Consider the following 18,063-nt stretch of genomic DNA (forward strand, 5'->3'; position numbering starts at 1 on the left):
AGCATGTGCTGCGTCTGTGAACTCACTGGATGTTGTTCTTGTCCCTACAGGTTGAGATTCTGAACGAGACCATCTTCCCCACACAGCAATGGCGCCCACGCTTGCGACCGCCCATCGCCGGCGCTGGTGGATGGCATTCACAGCCATCATCGAGAACCTGCTCTTCTCTGCTGTCCTGCTGGGCTGGGGATCCCTCCTCATCATGCTGAAAGCCGAAGGGTTTTATTCCTACCTGTGCTACGATACAGGTAAGGATGCTCTGGAGACTTGTGTGAATAAGTTGCTGCCGAGGTTTGCTGGTGTGGTTCCTTGTCTTAGGGTGATGTGGAACTGGCTAGAGTAGGGCTGAGCTCCAGGTCAGTCCTGGGGTAGAAGGAAGAGGTGTGCGCTCTTTTCCAAAATGGATGGCGTCCTTGTAATGGCGTAATGTGCCTGTAGTTGCTTGCGGAGTGATTGGAAAAGAAGCCTTAAGGATTAGGTAAAGCCTTTTTCACTTGGCCATGAGTTCTTCCTCTGCAGGGTGGCCTGGCTGATCTCTGCAAGGGAAGGCCTGATGGGTTCTGTAAGATGATGATTTGTGGAAGGGTGTCCCGAGTTTGAAGGGGAAAAACTACACGCAGTCTTTCTTTAGTGGTAGGAAAGCAAAGATCATGGGTGAAAATGAGATTGGAGGAGTCCAGTGCTGCTGTTGAGAAGTTGCAGAAGTAAATGCTACCGGTGGTTTTTTCCTCTTCCTCTTTAAATACCTAGGACGTGCTCAAACCAGGCTGTGTCTCTGAGGGCTTGAGATCTACCTTCTAGCCCAGCCAGAGGAAGCGGTTTTCCATGTTGCAGACACAGCCTTGCAGGGAAGGAGACAATCTTGTGGTGGGGGAAGGATAATGCTGGGAAAAACAACATCTATGTGGACATATATCCCCAGCCTGGGCGGGGAGAGTATTGTGGTCTGGGGAATCCCGCAGTGTGGTAGGGTGGACAGCGGGGTTAAAAGGAACCTGAGGATAAAGGTGTGGCGTGGATTTGGAAAGCTGCTTTAATGACAGAAGGTTTACGTGTGCTCAGAGAAGGGAATAGCTGGGTGAAGAGAGGCAAGAGCTTGATGTCTGGGCTCTGCCCAGAGCTGTATGGTGGTGGGTGAGATGAGAAGGTGGATCAGCCCACTCATGGAGACGGAGCAGGAAGCAGCAGGGGAAGAAAGAGGTGGAAATAAGAGCATGGACCCCAGAGCTCTCAGTGAGTAATGTCTGAGAACAGTGAGGGAGATCTGAAATGTTGGGGAAACATAGTCCAAGTGAAAAGCAACTGAATAGTTGTGATGATACTTTGTTGGTTTTGTTTGTTTTTGTTTTTGTTTTTTTTTTTTTTTTCCCCCGCCTCATTCATCAGCTGCTTGTTGTGGTCTTTTCTCCTTTGTGTGCCTGTGGGTGGCTGCCTCAGCCTTATACACCCTGGGCTGGTGCACCTGGCAAAAAAGCACGTGTTTGAGTCTTCTACCAGCTGCAGCTTGGCTGCTCAGTCTTCATCCTATGCTCGTAGTATGATGCTTCCAAGGGTGTGCGTGTCACTTGGGTCCCCAGTAGCACTCCACGCTGGGTGAGGCAGAGTCCTCAGCAGCCGGAGACGGTTTAGGACTTCTGTTCTCGCCAAGCCGTGGTGACTTTGTCACAGGCCTATGTAAGAGATCTCATTAAACCTACCAGGTGGAGGTTTTCTGCCACTGAGATAAGCCACATGAGAGTTGATAAGCAAACGCTGACTGTCTCCGAAAGCAGCCACTTTCCTGTCTGCCTCCTGAGGTGTGCCCTGCTGACAAGAGCCCTGCTTCACTTGGGGCCCACCTTCCACTCTTTGCATTGATTGCTTTCAATTCATATGCCTTTGTCTCAAATCAGTGAGATTCACCTTGGCTTCTCACCCATGTTTGTCAATCTGTGGTCTGGCTGGCTCTCCCCATGGGAGTGCCCATGCCACAGACCACAGGGAAGATGCAAATGTTTGGGCTGTGGCGAAATTGTTGTCCTAGAGGCAATTTCTTCCTCCTAGTGACCAACCTGTGCCTTGAGGCAGGAGAACTTAATCCCTGAAAGGAAATTTATGTAGTCAAATGTTCTCATTGTCCTCAAATATCTGGCCATCGCAGCTGAACTGATGGCTTGTGATGAGCATGGAGGACCAGTTATGCTGGTTTCCTGGTTCATCCATGCTTACTCGCTTTCCTTTGTCTGTTTTTTTTTTTGTCCTCCGTTGTAATCTCAGCGGTTTAGTAGGGAAGAGTCCTAGCTCGCGGTGTGGGGACAGCAGACTGCCTTGCAGCTGCCCTGCAGCAGTCACTGAATGACCGGCACCAAGCGGAGCTTGACCTTTGCTGGGATTAGGGTGGCCCGGTGATTGCCTTTCTCAGTGTAAGCTATTGAATCCTGCAGCCCAAGTGGGTATACTTGGCTGGAAAGTTGGTGCAAACAAATTATAACTGGTAGCCTTTGGGCACTTGTTGTTCCTAGTGCTGCTGTGCGCATGGAAGTATTGCAAAAAAAAAAAAAAGGACTTTTCCTAATGAGCCAAAGGTTCTTGGCAGGGCTTTTCATTTGTCAGCAAAAGCTCTTGCACTTTGTGATGCCTTCAACAAAGAGAAAACTAGACCTTGTCCCTTCTGCGGGCTCTTCTCCGAAGGTAGCAGCAGCTGCCCAGAAAGTGGCTGCAGTTCATGAAGGGGCTCCTTGTCTTCCTGTTGAATCCCCCCTTTCCCTGCCTGCCCTTGGCTTCTGCTATTGGGTTTTACTCGGCCACTGTGCAAACATGTGGGGTCTGCTGGACTCCTAACTCGGTTGCGTGAGGGTGGAGGTGGACACCTAGGAAAAAAAAAAAAATCAAAATAGCAAATATTTTTAAAGCAGTTGTGCAACAGGGTTTGAGTGGGGGGTTGCACCCGTTCTGGGCGGCAGGTTTGGCCACATCCTGAGAGGTATGCTTGAAATTTGCTGACAAGGAGTCTGGTACTGGCACTTTGTTCCCATTTTAATTTTACTACGCTACTACTTGGCCTTTAACCAACTGAAGCAGCATCTTTTATTCGGTGCAAGTGCTGATTCCGCAGTCTTTATCGTGATTTGGGCCTTATCAGCTCTTGGGGAACTTGATCTGTTCAGGGTCTTGCATTGCTGTGATGTTACTGGAATTAGGAAGCTCGAGGCTTGGGTCTTGGGGACACGTTTAAAAAAAAAAAAAAGTCTTGAACTTGATAATCTGCTCACAAAGAGCAGTGATAAGGAGCCAGCTGGACAGAGGGCCTTCCTCTAAGACAGGGCTGTAGAAAACCAAAGGCACGATAAGCTAATTCACTTACGGCAGGTTAACGTGCCTTATCACGGGCATAGGAGGAAGGTGCTGCCTTCCAGCTCTTTGCTCTTATTTATTTGGGGTTTGTGGTGGGGAACTTGCAGTCTGAAGGTCCCTTCCAAGCCGGTAAGATTTGACAATGGCTTGTAGAAAGGCTGCGCACGCGACCCCGTAAACAGGAAAAGAGTAAACGTGGTAAATGTTCAGTTTGTACAGGAAACATGCTGTGTTGATTAGCAGCTGTCGGTGGTATCGGAGAGCTGCATGGGAAGGTGCCAGCCCTGGGTGAGAACTGCTGCAAAATGAAACCACAGCTGGGGAGAGATCGGGATTTTAGCCGGAGGCTGCCCCAGTTATACGAGGCTTTCACTGGGTGCCGAGAGTGAGGGTCCTGGAAGTGCAAGTGGATGGACAGGCGGAGAGGGAAACCCGAATAAATTGCATTTGCAGTGGTGTAAAGCAAGAACATCTCCTCCCAGTTCCCAGAAGTATGACACCATCCTGAAAAGAGAAAACATGTTCTTATGTGGGCAGACTGCAGATCAGTTGTTTGCACATGTCTTTCACTGTGACTTTTTTTTTTCTTTTAACCAATGGTCCCAGAGTCTTTGGCTCTGATTTTTTTTTTTTTTTTATCCCCACTCCCCCCCCCTTTTTTTTTTTAAAAAAAAAAAAAAAAAAAAAAAGGAAGATGAGGCTGTGTTCCACTGAGCTATTGCTGGGGTGGCTGGGGGTGTCTTGCCTGCTCGGCTCAGTCTGATCCATGAAACAAGATGAAAGGAAACCTCCCCTCTGCCATCTGAGATGGCAGTCACTCTTGAAAAAGCCAGACTTGTTCCTCTGGTAACGTGGTGTGTGCCTGGGATTTGAAGAGGTCAGCAAAGAGTAGTTAATGATTGACCCTCTCATGAAACCTACAGCACTCAGTTTGGGAGAAAGGATGACTTTAAATGTTCCAGTAACAGCCTGAACAAATCCCAGCGATGAGCTTGACATAAATGATTACCGAGGCAGCCTTCCTCTCACCTAAGCTGTCGTTCTTTAAATAGTAACTTGAACTACTAATTGGGTAGTAGAAATCCTGCTGCTTGTAGGGGGAGCGCTGTAAAAATAGGCAGTATGTTCTTGTAATTGCTGATAAAGACTTGCAGCTTCTTCTAGCTTGACAGTGAGCGAGCGGTAAGCGTACATGGACCGAGCCTGTGCTGCTGGCTTACCCGGGTAGCACTCTTGCGTGTCAGACCTGGCATGCTTTCATGCAGGTGGACTTGGCAGGAGAAATTGGGGAGGGCAACACTGTCGGCACAGGGTCAGCCCTTCCCCAAAGCAGTGTTGCAGATGGAGCCAGGCACGTAGGAGACTTTCCTCAGCAGTGTGGCGTGTGCTGATCTGGAACAGGATCTGAGCTGTGATTGAGGGAAACTGCTGTTTGCTGTAACTAGGTGCATCAGGTAGGTGAGTAGTTAGGCAGGTTCTCTGCCCATTAATCTCCTCCTAGCTGCATGTCATGTGCTGCCACTTGCTCTCATATGCTGGCGACCTGCTGGCACGTGAAATCTCTGCTCCCCAATGAGATGGCTCCCGGCTGGACCCCATGCACATTGCACACACCTGCAGCCCCTCCAAAACGTTCTATTTATGGTGGTGGCTGGAAAAGGATCAGAGGATGTCAGGGTGCCAAGGGCTGCTTGAATCATTTCCATTACGCCTCAGTGGATCTTCTCTTGTTGCTCAGGGGCTGCTTCTATTTTGACAAACAATTTGAATTTCCACATAGCACTGTTGTCTGGCCCCTCCTTGGAGCTGGCGATGAGCAGCTGTAAACAAGGTGGTTGGTACAAGCAGGGACTGAAGTTTGGTGCTCTGTTCCCAGCCTTTCTGGCTGCAGCAAGTCTTCAGAGAGGGCCAAGGTTCCTTGCCATTTCTGAGCTGTGTCCTCTTCGCCTCCTGGAATTGCTGCTCATAGTGCACGCCATCAGAGGGTCTGCTAGCAGGCGTAGGGTGTGGGAGCTCCCTGGGGTCACGTTGCAACTGTACACATCAATACACTAACAGTAATTCATCTACTCTGGCTTTAAATGCTTAATATTTCTGTTTTGAGATCTCTTTGTGGGGAGGGTTGACAGGCTCTTTAACACATGCAGCCAAAAATTATAAGGTCACTGCACTGTCCATGTCCCTCCACCCTTCTTCCACTCCACAGCTGAGCTATCTCTGTAGAGTGCTGACACAGGGAAACCACTACTACTTTGTCACTCTTCCCCCGCCTCCCGGCCCCTTGTTTTCCCAAGTTTAACCTATCACCCACATCTGTTTCCTATGAATTTATCTCTGTGGAGAGCCCAAAAAGCCTTGATGCTGTGGGTGAAGCTGTGTGCCTGTGCCTGCCTCATGGAGATGCTGTCAGAAGTCAGCCTTTAAGATTCTGGGCCACACCAAGAGGAGATTGTGAGGGAAAAGATTAAAAAGATTGAGATGTAGTGTGAAAACTGCAGAGAGCCTCCCATGTCTGTCCAGGACTGATTTCTAAGGATGTGACTTGGGAACCTCGGGCTGGAGTGCTGTCCTCCCTGCAGAAGGGATGCTGATGGGACACGTGGCCTTTTGGGGATATCTCTGTTGCTTACTCTGGCTACCCACAACTAGCAGGGCAAGAGAAGGGACAGATTAAGTTATCAATCAGGAGCACATGGCAAACGGAAGGAACAAACAGTCATCGCTAGCCACAGGCGGCTTGGGACGCCTTAGTAAAGGTGTTGGTGAGAGCAGTGTAAACGGAGAGAAACACCATGTGCCTTCCCTGGAGCGCTGGGAGGGGCAGAGGAAGGTTTTCAGGCAGCTCATAAGTTTCAGGTACCAGCGTCTGAATTCCTGCTAATACCTGATGTCTGGAAGGTGGAGCGCGATTTGTTTGCAGTGGACACAAAGCTGGGAGGATTGTTTTGGCCAGCTCAGAGAACCAGGGTGAAACCAGTAACTGTAATGGCATTGAGGCTTGGGCAGAAGGGAAGGAGTTGCAAGATGGGGCTGTGTGATCTCCGGAGACACGGGGAGGGCGAGAGCAGCCAAGGGGATCTCCTCCACAAGCTGCACCAAGCAGTGAACGTGAAGTCACTTGTACATGAGGGATTCCTGCTAATTAAACTAACTAACTGACCAGGACTTGCTGGCAAACTCTAGTCTCGCTCCATGTGGCTGGTTATGTAGGTGACTTCTTTCTCTATTCCTCCTTTAATATTAAACTTTGTCAGATCAATTATTAAATATGTAGGAGAGCATTTTATGCCACTGGCTTGCGGCAACAGCAAGAAAGCAAGTGCTTTGTCATACCAGCAAAGGTTACTTGTAAGTCAGATAAGCGTTGGGAGGAGAGGTGGAGTGCGCTAGAGCCCTGGGTTAATGAAAGTCTAATGGCACACGTGCTCACTTGGGGAGTTATAAGCCATATTGGGATAGGCTTGTAACAGGAGCAGAGTTGACATGAGGCACTAAAACTGCTACTGCAAAGAAAAGTGAACTACTTCTTTCCTTTTTTTTTTTTTTTTTAAACCATCCCATTTCTGTCTCTGTTACACAACGTGGGCTCTGTTGAGCGTGGGAGTTTGCATGAGGAGTTCCTCATGTGAGGGCAAGAACAGAAAACTGGAGATATAATTGATCTGTGTGGCCTAAACCCACTTGGAAAGAACAGAAGATGCTAATTATGGGGCAGAAGTTTAAGATGCATCAATCCTTTAACAAATGGAGAAGGCAGGTGAGCTGCCAGCCCTCCTGGGAACAGGGTAGTTAAAACCAGGAAGGGATTTTTCAGAGCCAGGGCAGTGGGGAAGCCGGGTGACTACTGCAAAGCCATTCCTCACCCCCATGCCCGCAGTGAGGGTAGGAAGCTTTTCGTTTGAGCAGGCCGTTGCTCGGTGCCAGGCTTTGTCAGCCCAGTATCAGGGCCTGAAATAACCGATCTGGCTGTAGTTGTCACTCCCGGTTTAGTTAGAGAAAAGATCTGTGAGAACGTGCCAGTTGCAGATAGGAGGACCTTATTTCTATATTAGTCCCTTCAGGTTCTGCTGGATTTAGTCCCCTGTAATCTCCAGGTCCTTGCTGTATATAGTTGTTTTCATAAATTAATGAATCTGTCCTTAGGTTGGTACCCTGCTGCTGCTTGGAATACGTGTCCCCTGGGTGCCTGCGCGTCCTTTTCGTGCTCCCAGCTGAGCTCATCAGGTTTCCCTTGTCCTTCTGCTGCTCTTCTTTCCCTTCTCCATTTCTCACTGATTATAATCAAAAATGGAGCATGGAGGGTGTATAGCCAGTGTGCTGTGGCACCCTGCATGTGGGGCTCTTCCCTTCCCTCCTTCCTGCAGCGCTGCAAGCCTCATCCTAACACACTACAACTATGGTTCTCTCTCCTGCTTCTGCAGAAAACATCACCAGGAGCCCTGAACATGAGAACAGCACAACTTCAGAGCACCAATGGCCTTCCTGCAACGCCCAGGATGAAATGCTGAACTTGGCCTTCACCATTGGGTCCTTCCTGCTGAGTGCGATCACGCTGCCCCTAGGGATTGTCATGGACAAGTATGGCCCTCGCAAGCTGCGGCTGCTTGGCAGGTGGGTGTCCTGGGCTCCCTGGGTGGGCTGAGGGGCGAATTCACAGGTTGCTTGGGACAGATAGGTGGTGTTTGGGCGCTGCGCCAGTTGCGGGGTCCCTGCAGCCTCGGGAACTGTGTGAGGAATGGGGCTGGGAGCTGCTGGGAACTGCTGGCCATGCACAGGGCACTGGAGCAGCTCTGGGATGACTTCGGCCAGCACAGTGAATTGCTCCATAAGGGAAGGGCCTGGGACTCCATGTCCACACTTCAGCTCTCCAGTGTTACTCTGTGTTCCCTGGCCAGATGGAGCCTGGAGGAAGAGCGGAGTCATTTGTGAGTCATGGAGGATAGCTTTTTCTTTGAGCTGTGAGCTATGGCCCAAGAGGCACAAAACGAAGATGTTACACCATCGGTTGCAGGCTAGGGAGTTAACTCGGGGATAAACATGTTCTGCCTGCCTTTTCTAGGTCTCTTCTCTGCCATGTGGTGTGTGTTGTTTTCTACCTGAAATAGCAAGCTCGTTAGGCGCTCCCATCACGGCATGTAGGGATTAGTGACTTGTTGGGCACAGTAGACCCCAGCACTGCTGAGTTTTAATGCACTGAACTGTGCCAGAAACCAAACTGGCTTGTAGGCAGAGTGGGGAAAACAGGGCAAATGTCTCACTTGGACCCGGCCAGAGAGGAGCAGGTAAAGGCTGTGAGTGATGTGACCACAGCTGGGGCTCAGGACAGAGGCTGCTGCTGTCTCTGGTCACCTGGAGGTGAGGGCTGGCAAAGCCCTGTGCTAGAAAACCAGTAGGGAGTTTAGGTTCAGCAAAAGCTGCGTCAATACTGGGAGGAAAGGTTGCTGCCTCAGATCTTGTGCAAGGCTTGTCTGTAATATTTGGGTATTTCCCTGGATTTTTCTTTCTAAATCGCCAGCTTCCCTCCTTCTTACGGAAATTATACCATGCTTGCTTAACGAGGTGCTGAGGGGGTAAAGGTGTAAGTAACTTACTGTGTGTAAGGCTGTCTGTAAGAAACTCATGGGTTTGGTTCCCTTTCAGTACCTGCTTTGCTGTGTCCTGCGTGCTGATCGCGTACGGTGCCAGCAACCCAGACTGTAAGTAGGTGTTTCTCTGCTGAGCTGGGAGGGCTTTGGGGCTGTGGCTTGGGTTTTTTTGGGGGAAGCAGAAAAGCCTGCATGGCACTGTGTGCTCTGCCTCTCACACCTCCGGACTGTCACACCCCCAGTGCTGTACTGGGGTCTTGCTGAGGACACAAGCCAAGCGTGTGCTGGCCTGCGGGAGCTGAGTGGCTCTGGGGAGGGCTGGTGTTTCACAACCCTAAGTGGAGACCGTAGCAAGGGCCAAACGTCTTAGATAGCCAGGTCTCAGCTCTGCGTTTGGGCAGGGCCAGGTCCTGTAAAGGAGCGATTCCAAACAAGTTCATGGCTTTTTTCAGGGTTGGGAAATAGGTAATAGCACATGATGTGTAACTGGCTTTCTCACCAGGGATAGATGGAGCTTGCTCCTCAAGACTAGATAATGAGATGACACCTTGAATCCAGTTCTTTGAAGTGAATCTTCCTTTTTAAGCTGCATTAGCAAGTCTCTTCATTAGAGAAAGGAACCCCTTCCATCCTGGAGAGAGACGATCCCATCCTGCGCTCTGTCTTAGAGGAGAGCCCTGGCCCTCCCCCTCTGTGTGGCTGGGGAGATGGGTGCTGGGTCAGGAACAGCGTGGCATGTCCTCAGGGTGTTGATCCACTGAGGTTTTTACGTGTCAGGACCAAAGCCCTCAGGGCTCTACCTCCTTTCCCTCTCCACCCCAGTAAATCTAAGGGTATCTTTTTTTTGTTGTTGTTGCAGCTTTGTCTGTGCTGATATTCATTGCGCTGGCTCTGAATGGCTTTGGTGGGATGTGCATGACCTTCACATCGCTTACGGTAAGCGAAGACTTATTATCTGATTCTATGTTATTCCTTACTAAGCGGTGAGCTGGGCTAGCAAGGAAGAACAAAGTGTATCTTTTGCCTGTGGCTTGAACAGGACATGTTTTTGTTTGGTACAAAGGGTCAGTCACTCTTACCTGGAAGGCTGAGTACTAGCTGGTTACTCAAAGGTGCTTTTTTTCCCCAGTCTTTTGTTTGTTTGGTTTTTTTTGTTTTTTTTTTGTTTTTTCTTTTTTCACCTGGCCCTTGCATCTCAGGTGAAGGGGCTGGGGGGGCGGGGAGGAAGTGTTTTTGTCTAGGACTCAAATTGTCATATGCCTGTACACCCAGTGCCCAGCTACCTGGCAGAGGCTGGACATGTGTTTGCATTGGATTTAGCATTGACGTACTTCAGGAAGAATCAGCAGGGCACAAACTCTTGCAGTTGGGTATGACCAGCTTTTTGCAAGCGCAGTTTACATCTCGGCCTGGGAAGATGGTTGTTCTCGAGCACAAAAGCTTTTGCTCTCAGAAGGATAAGAAGTCGCTTCCAGGTTTCCTTAGAAATGCTGCATTGTTGAATGCACCCAGCTCCATCTGTGGAGCACGCTTAGATCCCTTTAGTTCATGGGTTGTGTTGCAAGCGTCGGTCAAGAACTGTCAGGTGGATCTCTGTGTTTTGGGGTTCTTTTTGCCTGGGGACAGAAGCAGTATCGTCCTCCAAGGGGCTGCTTTATTTTCTACCCCCTTACCCCAATCCTTGTCAGTGGGGCTGGGTGGAAAGTCTCCCAGAAAACAGCCTGGGAAGCACTGATGTTTCGTGAGCTGTGGTTGAAAACTTTCAGATTTGGACTGCATTGCCTTGAGCTTGCTGTTGAAGTAAAACTTTCTGTTAAGGTTACCTCTAATTTAATAAGGCTTAGACACCGTCTGAAAAAGGCTCAGACACTGGCTGAACTCCTGAGGCCTAAATTTGGCAGAGGCTGGGTTTATAGATCGCTGTGTGTACAGATCGCTGTGTGTACTGTGGTGTTGCTGCTGCTGTTGCTTTCGTATATTGGAAGCTTTCAAAACTCTGTGCAGATGTCAGTCTTTCCTTCGTATGCAATGTTCTTCACTGGAAGCCTTGGCTGTTGTCCCAAAGAACTATGGGGCAAATGTCATCCTGCCACGCTTGAAATAAAAGCAAGGAAGAGAGGAGCACATCAGCACTGCTGCGGGAGAGGAGAGGATTCCCACCCTGCTGCTGCCAGCATTGGTTATGGTCTCTCTGGGTGGTTATTAAGGGGTCACAGATTATTTCAGAGCCACTGGTGATGATAGGAGGGAGGGCAAGGATAGGGCAGAAGTATCTTGGCTGTGCTGTGCTGTGGCTTTTAGCACCAGAAGAAGTAAGCAAAGCCACTTATTAGCGAGCCAGTTCCACAGCACTAAGGAAGTACAGCGGCAGGAAAAAAGGTCAGATCTTCCAAGAAGAGATCCAAGCCTTGAGGAGGTCTGAAGCAAGTAATGATGCCGTGAGTTTGCACAGGGAGACCTCAGGTGGAGCCCATCCCCTCCAGACACCAGTGTGTTTGGTAAAGAGCTGAGGTGGCTTCAGGCCTGACTCCTCACATCCAGATTCAGATGTAGCGGCTTGTGTCTCCCTGCAGAGCTGCACGGAGGCATTTCGGTACCTGAGGCATGTGAATGTGATTAAAAATAGTCTAAAGTGGGAGGGAAGCGCTTCTTCACCCACATCGCAGCGTAGCTGTGGTGGTGACTGTTAAAAGCAGGTGTATCTCGCTCATTGGCAGCTTACCGTTTTGTCCCTGCGTGGTTCTGCTTGCAAGCTGGGGTGCTCACAGTTGGTGTGTCAAGAGCCATCTTCTACGGTGATCTCTCGTGGGTCCCTTCCACCTGTGGCCCATGGAGTCAGGGAGCGTGGCAGGGGAGGCACGTGGGGATGACAGGTCCATGGCTTGCACACACTGTTCTCTGCACTGTGCCCGGGAGAGGCTGAAGTGCGTGCTGAAAGGGGAAGCTTGAAGACCTCTTTAAGGACGTTCATTACACAGAGGCGGTGAGCACTAATCAACTGCGGGTGCCAAGGACGCTTGTTCTGGCTGACACAGGCACCGACTGCTGAGCACACACGTGCACGCACAAGTCAAAGCTAGGTGACTTCCTTCTCCTGCCAGCTGCAAGTGACCTGAAGTGCCCCGGGAAATGGGTCAAACCCACTGGTGCGTGAGCTGGTCCTCCGCCACCCCAGGCGGGTCACAGTTGCCGCTTCATAGCAGGGTGGCCGTGAAGGGAGCCCCTGCAGCGTGTGGGGTTGGGATGCTCCCCAGGTGCCGTGGCTTTGGGGTGCTTCGCTGGGTGTTGAAACCTCCCGAGACACCTGCGTGTGTGGGCATGGTGTGATCTGATGGGAGGGCGGGAGACGGGGATCCTCAGTGCCTGTGCAAGGGATAAACGGGATCTCTGAGGATAACAGCCTGGGACAGTACTCCACGAAGCTTTGCCTCTTGGGTTTAAAGCCTTTTTCAGTAAGGAGTCCCCACGGTATCACGAAAGCGTGTGGCAAGCTGCGGAGCCAAAGCAAGCTGCTGCAATTCCTGGGTGCCTTGTGTTGTGGCCTGGGGAGGAGGGGGAGTGAGCAAGCGAGCGGTGCTGCTCCCAGTTCTGGGAACAAGGTCAGACTGTGCCTGTTGTTAAAATGCAGAGGGGAGATTTCTGCCTCGTGACTTGGTCTTAGCCAATATAAGTGAAGATTGGAAATGGAAACAGATCTGTGTTGGTGGCTCTGACAGCAACGCAGGAATCTGGCGCTGATTCTGCTCCGAAGCTATTTCATGCAAAGAAATAAACATGTGTGATAAATTACCACAAAGAGCCTTTTATAGATTGTTTTCTGTCCTGTTTTCCTTTCAAAGAATTACAGCTGCTTTGCTCTTATTTTCTGCTACAAACAGCGCCCTTTCATCGGAGCGGGGGGGCATCTTCGTGTAGGGAATCTTCCCTGCTCAGAAATGCTAGGAAAACTTAGGGCTCTGATCTTTTGTTTGTTGGAGAACGGGAACAGGAATTTCCATATGCTTTGGACAAAGCGGGCAGTGTGGGGCTTTCCTGGAGAACATATTTTTTTTTAGTGTCTGTAAAACTTCCAAATATACCCCTGATAGGGAAAACAAACTTTATCTTGAACAAAAATACCATTCTCCAGTCGTCTAGTCCTCAATCCCTTGACTTTTTCCACAGTTCTTTCAAACAGTCCTTGCAAGAGGAGGGAAACTGGGTTTGGAAATAGTACTGTGGTATTGTTTGTCTATGGATTGTCTCCAGGAGAAAGCCGAAAAAAAAATTCATAAATGATCGAAGGTCTTAAACTCACTATAGGGCAGGTGAGGAAAATAATCTGCAAGAGGAAATTATTTTATCGGTTTAGGACTGCATACCTGTAATAAAGGACTCCAGGAAAAAATGGTTATGGTATGGCAAAATTAAGTTAGTATCTTTCAGATGGGGCATAAAGTTAATAATACGTTGAGTATTATTGACCTTTAAACAGGAGGCGTAAGAGTTGCTGTCATTGTAGGTCTTGTGGAATTGCGGCTGTCATACCGGAATGGGCAGGAGTTGGTGGAGGAGTCCCTTCTGGCCCGCAGGGATAAGATCAGAATGAGGATCAGATCTTCTTGGTGGCAGAAAAACAAAGAGCCCACTTGCTCTGTGGCTTGTTTTTTTTCCTCTCTATGGTTCACTTTTTCCAATGCTTGCTGCTAGAAAGACAGCATGAAAGATGGTTTAGTAAATATTGTGTGTTATTTTGGTAGCTGGTCTTTAGATGAGACCTGCACAGGCATTGCCAGTGCTGGCGCTCGCAGTCTGAGAGGTTTTCTGTCCGGGTCTGGACTACCTTTCCCTTTGCCTCCCCTCTGCCCCTCGAGGTATTCTCAGATTTCTTTTTCTCCCAAGTGCTCAGTGTTTGCAGCTTCTGCTTTGATTGATTGGGTTGGATAAGACCTAAAATCTTCTATGTCCAACTTCTTTTAATCTGGCTGCTTGTTTATTGCCAAATAGGATTTTAGGGAATTTCTAGCCTTTCTAGGACTTCTGTCCCCATCGAGGCAAAAGTGGACTTGGGTTTTCCCAGAGAGGACCCCTTGCTTTCAGGCCTGCTCTGTGTCTCCAGTAGCCCTCAGAGCAGGAGGATTCACCTGGGAGTTGCTTGTCTGCTGTATGAAAAAGGCTTTTTGTGATCGCTGGGGAAAACCAGCCCGAGCCAAGAAGCAGCTGTGTTTGTGGAGCTCTTGCCCTGCTCTGAGCTCCCCAGCAGGAGCAGCTGTTTATTGTAATTTCTGGAGATTATTTTAGGCTTGGGGTATTTGAGATTAAATGAATGCCCTGCCTGGTGACAGTGACTAGCCTTTTTGCAACCTGCAGATATTGTATTCTGCAGATGCTGTTTTTTCTGGGGTGTGTATTTAGGCCACCGCTTCCAAGGAGAGATTTTTGTGCCTGGTAACAGACCTTTGGATCCTTTGCCGTTTCCTGTCTGCAGCTCCTGAAAGCAGCCTCTTGGCAGCTCTCCCGCATGCAGGGATCTGAGGATGGGTGTGGGGATCCTCGCCGCAGAGGAGTGCGGTGATTTCTGCCTCTGCCGTGTGTGTCTGCTCGGGGTTCACCAGCAGCACCAGGCTCGGCACATCATTGCTGCTGTTCCTCGGCTGGGGTTATCTGAGGACCTGGAGACTGCACTGCATAGGAAGCTCTGCAGTGAGACAGAGGGATGATAAACAGCCAGATGGATCCTAGAGTGTTCCTGCACAGGAATACTTGTGTTGTAAACAGGCTGGTCCTGCCGTGACACAAGCCAGATTCGCTTGCCTTATATGCTACTCCTGGGAAAGATGGATTTGTTTTTCAGCAGTGGAAGGGGAATGCGATGACAGCATTTGCTTGCTCAGACTAGGTCTGATGTTCTCTGAATCATTTTGTTCAGCAGCATCTTTAAACGGATGAAATGCTGGCTGTGCCTTCAGTCCTAGAAGGCACCCACAGTGTCCTGCTTTGAGGCCCTCTGAAGCTGATGTGATAGTGATGCCTGGGTGAATTTGGGGAGTAAGCGACCTGAAAAAGGAGGTGGGAGGGAAATCTGTCTGCCGGCAGCAGAATCTCTGCCTGTTGACCAGCTTCAGGGGGTATCAGCTGGGCTCTCAGTAGCCTACAACTTCAAAGCTTCTCCCTGTAATTTCCAGTTTGCAGGCCACCATTAGTCAGCGATGGAAACTTTTTCACTTCCGGTTGTTTAGAAAAACAGGGAGTTCCTCCTTTCCCAGGAGAGCGGGAAGGTCTCGCAGCTCTTTCTGCCTGTTCCAATCTGCTTTTGGGTCCTGAATGGAAGCAGGAGCTGGAGAGCCAGCCTGGGAGTGCTTTTACTGTTGAAGTGGCAGAAGTGGCTGCTGTGACCTGCTTCTAGCTGCCCCGCCTGAGAGCTTTGCTTTCCCCACAGATCCTTGCAGAACCAGCCTGGTCTGCTCTCAGCAATGCCACCGCACCTGATAGGAGCCCAGGCAGCAGAGCGGGGTGGGTGGCAGGTATCGCAACGCAAGGTGTTGTTGCCCACTTCTTGCTGTGCAGTTCAGCAGCTTTGTGGCTGCACTGGGCAATAAATCTAGTGTTTCCGACTGCCTTCCTGCACTGAGCTCCAAGGTAGCGTACTTGGGTGTCTGAGCCATCCAACTGACACAGAAATGACCAGTTTTATCCCCTCTCATAGAGAGAGTCCGCTTTCTCAGAAGGAACCAGGGACTTAGCTAGAAATGGAAATGCAAACAGCAACACAGTTCCTGTTTGTCTCTCTTCCTTCTCCTTATAACAGGAATTTTCTGGTCTACTGCAAAGGTTTGGGTGCTGACCCAAGGTGCATAAACAAACCTGGCAGTTCAAGGTGTTGCCGGGTGTGTTAAAGGCTGTGCAGATATCACAGGCTTTGTGTCTAACAACTCTTGACTAAAAAGTGGGTGATATGTAGAGAACTTGGGCATGTATTTCTTGGAGAGGAAAAGAGGTGGTGGCTACAGGCTTGGGGTAAGGAGCTCTTAAAGAAAGCACAAGGGCTGGAGCAAACACTCCTGTGTAACCAATGCGAAGTATGCTGTCAGTCTGGAAAGAAGCAGTGTCATTAAGCACATAAATCTTGGATTCTAGATGTTCCCTGGTGCTGGAGACACCAATGCAACCTGTGGAGCAATATCCAGAAAGGCTAAGTCACTAAGTCATTCTTGAGTAAAACTGGCTTCTTCAGATTCTGGTATCCAGATGTCTTAATCCTAAATGTCAGATTTATGTCTGCCGTTAGCTTTGTCTTCTCAAGAAAACCACCTTCCCTCTTCTGCCCTTCTCTTGGCTGCAGCCTGTTTCAACCGATTCTTCTTTCCCCAGCTGCCCAACATGTTTGGTGACCTTCGTTCCACGTTCATTGCTCTGATGATTGGCTCCTATGCTTCCTCTGCTGTGACTTTTCCAGGAATCAAGGTGAGACCGTGGGATCATGACTCACGACTGGTGGTGGTGTGCTGAGGTTTTGCACCATTTAGCAATAATGTGGCAAGAAACAGGGACTGTTTGTTAAAGCACTTGTTTAGATATGTGCATTTGCAAGATTCAGTTCCCGTCTGTTAAAAGATTTCCCAAGTGACTGCCTCAAGAATGCAACAAATAGAACAGTCTGTTTGCTAATAGACTGTAAAATTTTAAAGGTGCTAAGTAGAAGTGAAAAACTGAAAATTTTTTTTTTGAAAAGTTGCTTTTTTTAAGCTATAAGGAGTGTGTGTTTATATATGTATATTTAATACACCCATCTATATTTAATCTGTGTGATTGTCACTGGTGGTTGGTTCTGAACGTAGCTCGCAAACAGCACTGAAGGGACAGAAGAGATGGTCACTTGGGCTGCCTTGGTAGATCGCTAGTGGTTCTGAACAAGAGATGTTTAATTGCAGAGTTAGCATAAGGGCAGTATAGCAAAAGCAAGGTAATCCCAAGTATGCAGGGAAGCTTCTTCTGGCTTTCCAAGGAGAAGATCCTAGATGAAAACGTTTGATGGCAGTCGTCTGCAATACCACTGCATGCTATTCCAGCTGGAGGTCCTGTTGTTGCTATAGCTGCTGTTAAAGACATGAATATACGTCTCTTTCCAAGCCTGCAAGTCACAGAACTGTTCTTTGTTACTATTTGAGTTAAACCCATTTTAAATGCAGCATGTTTTTCTTTCCCACAGCTTCCTTTCAGACCTCATTCAAAGAATATTGAAGTATCTTTCTGCTCTTATAGCCAAAACCATATTCCCTTGTGATTTCCAGGTTATATATGACTTTGGGGTCTCCTTCATCCTTATTCTGCTTGTCTGGGCAAGCTGTGCAGGACTAGTTTTCCTCAACTGTTTCTTCAATTGGCCACTGGAACCTTTCCCAGGACCAGAAGACATGGACTATTCGTAAGTGTCCTCTAAACTGGCCTTGAGGGCTAATCCTATTCTTAATCCTCTAGAAAGTGCTGGCACGGCTAATTTAGAGGAGTGGACAGGGAACTCCCTTGCATGTTGTTTATTGCTGCCGTTCCTTCTTAGGTTGAGGATTTATGTCTGCCATTAGCGTTATGTCTTGACTGGTGAATATCTGTGGAAAGTTGAACTTTCCAAAACGTAGGAATTATGAAGGAGAACGACCTGTCAGTAGTCATAAGTATTTCTATATTGACCTGTGCCAAATTGGCCCAGGGGAAGTATCTGTCTGTGCTCTGAATCCAGACCACTTGTGGGTTTCTGGGTGGAAACTAGTGCCTGTAGATGAAAACACGTAGCCTTCCCGACTCCTGCAACTTTGCTGCCTGTGATTCCCCATCCTGTGTTGCAGCTCTCATGTTCTTTACTGCCCAACAGGGTGAAAATAAAGTTCAGCTGGCTGGGATTTGATCACAAAATCACTGGGAAGCAGTTTTACAAGCAAGTAACGACTGTGGGGCGCCGTCTCAGTGTGGGGAGCTCCATGAAGGGCCCCAAGGAGCCGACAGCCTTGCAAGAGAACAACAAGCTCTGTCTATCTACGGTGGACCTAGAAGTGAAGTGCCAGCCTGACAATGCAGGTGTGGTTCCATGAGTGCCCTAGGGATGTTTGTGTTGGCACAAGGCCGTTGGCCTCCCTGTTCTGCTCCAGACCTGTTTATGAGATAGTGATAT

General features: G+C 49.1%; 1 protein-coding gene across 3 annotated transcripts in view; it reads left to right on the plus strand.

Annotated features, from left to right (window-relative positions):
- The window catches only part of SLC43A2 (solute carrier family 43 member 2), a 33,865-nt gene that overhangs the window by 1,683 nt on the left and 14,119 nt on the right, over positions 1-18,063 (plus strand). For 2 of the 3 annotated variants that reach the window (XM_063340600.1, XM_063340602.1), the window contains exons 2-8: positions 51-248; positions 7,755-7,944; positions 8,974-9,029; positions 9,778-9,854; positions 16,269-16,361; positions 17,189-17,322; positions 17,767-17,969. In XM_063340600.1, coding sequence (XP_063196670.1) covers positions 89-248; positions 7,755-7,944; positions 8,974-9,029; positions 9,778-9,854; positions 16,269-16,361; positions 17,189-17,322; positions 17,767-17,969 — 913 coding nt within the window. In that variant the 5' untranslated portion in view covers positions 51-88. Of the gene's footprint in view, positions 1-50; positions 249-4,653; positions 4,788-7,754; positions 7,945-8,973; positions 9,030-9,777; positions 9,855-16,268; positions 16,362-17,188; positions 17,323-17,766; positions 17,970-18,063 lie in introns of those variants that run through there. The other variant, XM_063340601.1, reaches the window with a different exon arrangement.

Source organism: Chroicocephalus ridibundus, chromosome 7 (genome assembly GCF_963924245.1).
Source record: "Chroicocephalus ridibundus chromosome 7, bChrRid1.1, whole genome shotgun sequence".
NCBI classification, from domain to species: domain Eukaryota; kingdom Metazoa; phylum Chordata; class Aves; order Charadriiformes; family Laridae; genus Chroicocephalus; species Chroicocephalus ridibundus.